Raw genomic sequence first — 6,975 nt, 5'->3', positions numbered from 1 at the left:
TCCTAATCTCCCCAGGAACGGTTTCTTGGAAATGCCCTCTGTGCGTATATATGCATACAAGTGATATAAAGACTCTCTGTAACAAACGCCTTTTGTTTTAATAATTACAACTTAAGCCAAAGTCAGACTTTATAACCTGGTGTCATCTTCCTCATCAAAAAGAGCCGAGGGGCCATCCACGGCCATCCACAGCCCAGTGGACAGTGGTGGGAGAAGCACAGAGGCCCAGCCAGGGCTGCTGGGTGCCCTGCAGGGCTGCCCACTCTGGGGTTTGTGTTCTGACCAGCAGCTTTGGGACCTGGTGATGCCCCTGTTACCTGGTGACTTTAGCTGGTCTTGGTAGTCAGGTGTATATGGATCAAGCGTACACATCAGCGAGTAAATGCATAGGGCGAAGATTCCGGTCATCACCACGTAGAAGCCCACGTAGTAGAGGCTGATCCACACTGCAGGGAGAGGCAGGTCAGATGCCGCCGACACATTTCATAATCATGGTAGGACACATTTCAACCATTTAAGGTGAACAGCTCAGTGACATTTACTACATTCACACGCAACTTTGTGCAACCATCACCTCTGTCTAGTTTCAGACCATTTTTATCACTCCAAGGAAACCCTGTACCCCTTAACTTCAAAGTCTTTTTAAAAATTGTGTATTTTAGGGACATGGCTATAAACTGCTGATCTCAAATCTAAGCCTGAAACTTGGAGACCAATCCTCAGATGTTCCCACCTTGCAGGTCCCTGGTGCCAGGAGATGTTAGAGCTGAAATGGGCCATTGGGTCACCTGGTGATGGAGGTGAGGCCTGGTGGGAAGCCCAGGCAAGGCCTGAGTTCTGGGATCCTGGACCACCCAGCCCTAAGCCCTAAGCCACTGGTGGGCCATCTTCTGCCTCTGTCCTCAGAGAGGCCCCTCCTTTCCCTTCCTTGCCCGGCACATACCCCACTAGGACAGCACCCTCTGCTGGACACGTACCCCACCGGGACAGGGTCCGGCCCAAAAGCTGCCCCGTGTCCGGGTTCCAGCAGTAGCGCTGGAATTCCTCCATCCTCTGGCTGCATGACTTTTTCTCCTGCAGTGCCGCCATCGTCCCTGCTGCTAGTCCCCTCCTGCAGAACAGAGGTGCTCCCCACACCTAGACTGAGAGGAGAAAATCATCCTCTGGGTTTTATAGTCTCCTTCTTTAGAGGTCAAAGGCACCATGGAGACGGGTTCCAGAGAAAGACCACAGAGGTGTTATCAGACCCCAGCTATCCAAACACTCATGGTGGGCGGCTCCCTGAGCTTGGCAGTTTCTCTCGCTATCAGGGGCCCCTCCGCCTTCTCCCCTGCACAAATCAGGGCGGTGTCACCTCTTCTTACCACTCCCTCCTGTCAGGATGCCCTTGGCCTGTAACTTTGTTCTGATAATGACTAAGGAGAAATTCGTTCTTGCATGAACAGCCACTTGTTCAGTTACGTCCTATGCTCTGACTTGCTTCAGGAGGAAAGATATAAAGAGCACAGGTCAGCACAAGGACAGACCTGGACCCGGACACTCACCTGCTACTTGGACATTTCCTGGTCTGAAGATGATGTGGAGCAGGTGCCCTGTGTCATGATATTGCTGTTGCTGGGCCTCTGCAAGTGGCTGCAGATGCTCTCATTCTTAGTATTTATCACACTGGAGAGACAGCCTGTGACATCACGAAAGCAGGACCAGTGTGTGAAGGAGGTTAGAAGTTCTGTTCCAGATGAGAGGGCTCAGAGGGTCCCTTTACCTCTCATCATTCTTGATGCTCAGTTACAGTGATGAGGATGATGTCCCCTGAGATCTGTTGTTGGGTGGGACTCATGCCCTTTAGGACTCTTTTGGTGTCTATGCAGGAATTCATAGCCATACAATCTAGAAGTGCTTTTCAAAACCAAATGTGCACCAGACCCTGGGCATCTTGGTGATTCTGACCCAGTGGATCCAGGAGTTCCAGTGGGCTGTGCTTGTGGATGCAGGACTGCAGCAATGTCCAGGTGGGGGATGCTTGGCCTGGCAGCATGTTTGGAGTAACCTGGAGCACCTTGAAAACTCCTGTCGCCTGTCCCACCCCTGAGTTTCTGAGTGAGCCAAGCTACTAGGTGTCCTGAGCTTCCAGAGAACTGCAAGCCCCCCAGACCATCTTGATGTGCGACCAGAACCACTGGCTTAGAGGCTTTAGTGGTGTATGTAGCTGGGGCTGTGACATCTGCTCCCTGGGGCATACATCTCTGCAGTTAGGTTGAAAGGTCAATACAAGGCAGATATAATGTGCTGCAGAGGGCTTTCTACAAATATCTTGGTCAAACCCAATGGATATAATGAGTATTGTACAGAAAGACCTAGAATTTTATTTATTTTCACATCTAGGCATTCCCTCTAAGGGACCTATGTAACCAAATCTGAAGATTTCTTTGGTAAAAAGAATAATGAAAAACCCTCTAGATATTATTCTGCCTCATTTTCTCATGGATGATTTAGAGTTTATCAGCAAAATGAGCACTCTAAAATTCAGATGGAATTGTACCATTTTAGATAGACTCCTAATTTCTTAATGGGCCAATCCTAAGCCTTTTCCTTAACACTGTTCCCATTCACAACTTTGGAACTTTAGGGCAGTAGAAACACAGAGTGTGGTTCCATTAGCTTGCAGTCTAATTGTCCACAACCTGTGGGTCTGGGACCCCAAGTACGGGGGCCTGAAGATCAGTGCAGCAATGTTGTCTGTGGAATAAATGCCACCCTTGTCTGTGAAGCATAGAGATGCTCTTGAAATGAGCAAAATATGAACTCTTTCTAGAAGTCTTTGAACTAAACCTTCCCTGCTTGGTATCTGAATTCCCGGAAGCATAAAAGTATGTGCTGAACTGCATACATATTATCAGAATGACCTTCTCTGGACATGTGCCTATGGGGAGGAGAGGCAGGGGAGGGGACACTGGTAGAGGGCAGCTTCCCCCATTGCATGCTCTAAAAATGTAGGACTGATGCCTCATTAAGAGTGAGCTCCAGACAAAGTGTAGAGCGCACCCTCAGATTCCCAAGTGGGGAGCCTAGACTTCTACCCCCACCCGGCAGTAATGAGATGGAGCCCGATTCTCTTCTACTGCTGGAGTAGAGTCAGAGAAAGCCAGCTAAAACTGAAGGAACATAGGAAAATGTCTAGATTTCGGTCGATAATCACTCATCATACTAAGAACCAGGAAAATTTCAAAATGAATTAAAATAAGACAATCATTGAATGGCAACATCGAGGTGACAGAGATGTTGGGGTTGCCCAACAGAAATTTTAAAATAGCCATGACAAAATTACTTGAGTGAGCAATTATGAACCTGCTTGAAATAAATGAAGAAATAAAAGGCCTCAGCAAAGAAATTGAGTTTAAGGAAAGAAATAGAAGATACAAAGAAGAACTAAATGGAATTTTTATATTAAAAAAAAAGAATAACCAAAATAAAAGCTCAAAGAATCAGTTTCACAGTATAAGGGAGAGGGCAAAGGAAAGAATCTCTGACATGGAGGGGAAAAAACAATTGAAATGACCTTTTCTGAACAATAGAGAGAAGATAGACTTGGAAAAAATGCATAGAGCCTCAGGGACCTAGGGGACCGGAATAAAAATCAAACATCTGTGCCATAAGAGTTCCAGAAAGAGAAAGGTAAGAGAGCAAGGCTGGAAACTACTCAAAGAAATAATAACTGAAAACTCCCCAAATTTGGCAAAAGACATACACTTACAGATTCAAGAAGCTAAGTAAATCCCAAACAGGAAAACCATGCCCCATCAAATCCATGCCAAATGCATCACGATTAAATTTCTGAAAATTGAAGACACACACACACACACAAATCTAGAAAGCTGCCAGAGAAAACCCATCTGATGACAGAACATTTCTTATCAGAAACTAAAAGAAAGTTGTACAGTATTTTTCAAATGATGAAACAAAAGTATTGTCAACCTAGAATCCTAAATGTAACAAAACATCTTTTAGGAATGAAGGGAGAATCAAGACATTCTCAAATGAAGGAAAAGTAAAATAATTTGCCACCAGTAGGTTTATCCTAAAAGGATGGCTAAAGGACATTTTCAAAACAGAAAGAGAACATTAAAAGAAGGCTTATTGGAGCACCAGGAGGGAAGAAATAATACAGTAAACAAAATATAAGTAAATACTATAGGCTTTCCTTTTCTTCTTGAGTTTTCCAAATTATGTTTGATGGTTGAAGCAAAAGTTATCATGTTGCCTAATATTGTTCCAAATTTATATAGCTGAAAAAATTAAGACAATTATAAATAGAGGAAGATAAAAAGAGGTAAGATTTCTATATTTCACTCAAACTGATAAAACGAGAACAAAGGATATGAAAAGTGATGCCTATAAAATGCAGTGCCTATGGCAACCAATATAAAACTATATAAAGAGACATTTAGAAATACTACAAATAAATGAAAATTGAATTCTAAAAAATGTTCAAGAACCCACAGGAAAAAGAAAAAAGAAAACAGAAAAATGTAAAACAAAGCAAACAGAAAAATGACAGACTTGAGCTCTAACATAGCAATAATTACATTAAATGTAAATGGTCTAAACACACCGATTAAAAAACAGACTGACAGAGTGGGTTATATACCAACTATAAGAAACTCACCTTAAATGCAATGATATAAGCAGGATGAATGGGAAATGATGAAAGAAGATATATCACGCAAATAGTAACCAAATAAAGCAAGAGTGGCTGTAGTAATGTCATATAATATAGACTTCAGAGCAGAGAAAATTTCCAGAGACAAACATTATATAATTATAAAGGATCAATTCACTAAGAAGATACAGCAATCCTGAATGTGTATGTGCCAAACAACAGAGCTTAAAATATGTAAAGCAAATTGACAGAATTTAAAGGAGAAAGAGACAAATCTACAATTTTAGAGATTTCATTGTTCTTCTCTCAACATTTGATAGAACAACTAAGCAGAAAATCAGTGTGGTTATAGAAGAACTCAACAATATCATCGACCAACAGGATGCCATTGACGTTTGTAAAATATTTCACCTAACTACAGCAAAATACACTTTCTTTTTAAGTGTTCATGGAACATTTATCAACCTGGACCATATTCTGGGCCATAAAATAAAGCACAACAAATTTGAAAGAAATGAAATCATACAGAGTGTTCTATAACCACAATGAATCAAACTAAAAATCAATAACAGAAAGATAACAGAAAAATCTCAAAACATGTGAAAACTAAACAACACACTTCTAAATAATATATGAGTCAAAAAAGAAGCCTTAGAGAAATTTAAAATAATATATGGGACTGAATGAAGACGGAATATAACACTAAAATTTGTGGAGCACGGGTAAAGCCGTGTTAACAGAAAAATTTATAGCACTAAATGAATATATTAAAAAAGAGGAAAATTCTCAAATCAAAAATCTAAGTTTCTACTTCAAAAACTTAGGAAGGGTGGGGTGGGGAGCAAGCAGGAGGAAGAGTTAAAAGATAAGAGGAGAAACCAATAAAATTAAAAACAAAAGCAAAAGAGAAAGTTAATGAAACAACAAAGAACTGGTTCTTTGAAAAGATCAATAAAATTGGCAAACCTATAGCAAGAGAGAAGATACAAATAACCAATATCAGGAATGAAACGTGGTATCACTACAGACCCTGCAGACATTAAAAAAATAATAAGAAAGTACTATACACAACTCTGTATATTTAAACTTGACAGCTTAGATGAAATGGACCACTTCCTCAAAGAACACAGCTTGTCCAATTTGAAATAGGTCATTTGAATAGCCTTATACTGATTAAGAAAATTTATTGCATAATTTAAAATCTCCCAACAAAGAAACCTCCAGGTCCTGATAGTTTCACTGGAGAATTCTACCAAATGTTTAAGGAAGAACTACAAATTATGTAATATATTATATAGAAAATAGAAGAGAACATTTCCCAACTGATTTTATAAGACTAGTATTATCCTTATGCCAAAACCAGACAAAGACAGTACCAAAAATGAAAACTACAGACCAATATCCTTCACAAATATAGACAGAAATAGCTATGGCAATCAAGACAGTGAGGTATGGTGGAGGGATAGACACAGAGACCAATGGAACAGAATAGAAAGCCCAGAAACAGGCCCATACTAATATGCCCAACTGATTTTTGACAAAGATACAAAGGAAATTCAAGGAAGCACAAAGGGCTTTTTCAATAAATAGAGCTGGAGCAATTGGACATCCATTGGCAAAAAACGAACCTTGACCTAAGTCTCATACTTTGTAAAAAAATTAACTCAAGGTAGATCATGGATTTAAATATAAAAATATAAAACTTTTGGAAAAAAAAAAAACATGGGAGGAAAATCTACAAGATCTAGCGCTAGGCAAAGAGTTCTTAGACTTGACAGCAAAAGTACAATTTATAAAAGGAAAGAAAATGATAAATTGGACTTTAACAAAATAAACTTTTGTTCTGTGAAAGCCATTGTGAAGGAGATGAAAAGACAAGCTACAACTTGGAGGAAGTATTTGAAAGCCACAAATCCAATAAAAGACTCGTATCTAAGATAGATAAAAAATACTCAAAATAGCAAAAAAGCAAACAATCCAGTTAGAACATGGTCAAAAGACATGAAGAGACATTTCTCCAAAAAGAATATACAAATGACAAATAAACACATGGCAAGATGTTTAGTATCATTAGCCATTAGGGAAACACAAATTAAAACCATAAGATACCACGACACACATATCAAAATAGCTAAAATAAAAAATAGTGACAATACTAAATGCTGGGAGCACACTGAGGAACTGGATCACTCATATGTTGCTGGTGGGAATGTAAAATGGTACAGCTGCTCTGGAAAAATGTTTGCAGTTTCTTAAAAAACTAAACAAACAATTACCATACAACTCAGCAATTGCACTCTTGGGCATTAATCTCAGAG

General features: G+C 40.0%; 1 protein-coding gene across 1 annotated transcript in view; it reads right to left on the bottom strand.

Annotated features, from left to right (window-relative positions):
* ATP4B (ATPase H+/K+ transporting subunit beta) overlaps positions 1-1,456 on the bottom strand; it is a 7,978-nt gene extending 6,522 nt beyond the window's left edge. Inside the window, exons 1-2 of the mRNA XM_006909343.3 lie at positions 978-1,456; positions 318-446 (exon numbers count right to left, since the gene is read on the bottom strand). Of these exons, the coding sequence (XP_006909405.1) occupies positions 318-446; positions 978-1,089 (241 nt within the window). The 5' untranslated portion in view covers positions 1,090-1,456. The remainder of the gene's footprint in view (positions 1-317; positions 447-977) is intronic.
* Between the last annotated feature and the right edge of the window lie 5,519 nt (positions 1,457-6,975).

This window comes from Pteropus alecto, unplaced genomic scaffold (genome assembly GCF_000325575.1).
Source record: "Pteropus alecto unplaced genomic scaffold, ASM32557v1 scaffold13, whole genome shotgun sequence".
NCBI classification, from domain to species: Eukaryota; Metazoa; Chordata; class Mammalia; order Chiroptera; family Pteropodidae; genus Pteropus; species Pteropus alecto.
This window is presented reverse-complemented; position numbering and strand designations above follow the sequence as displayed.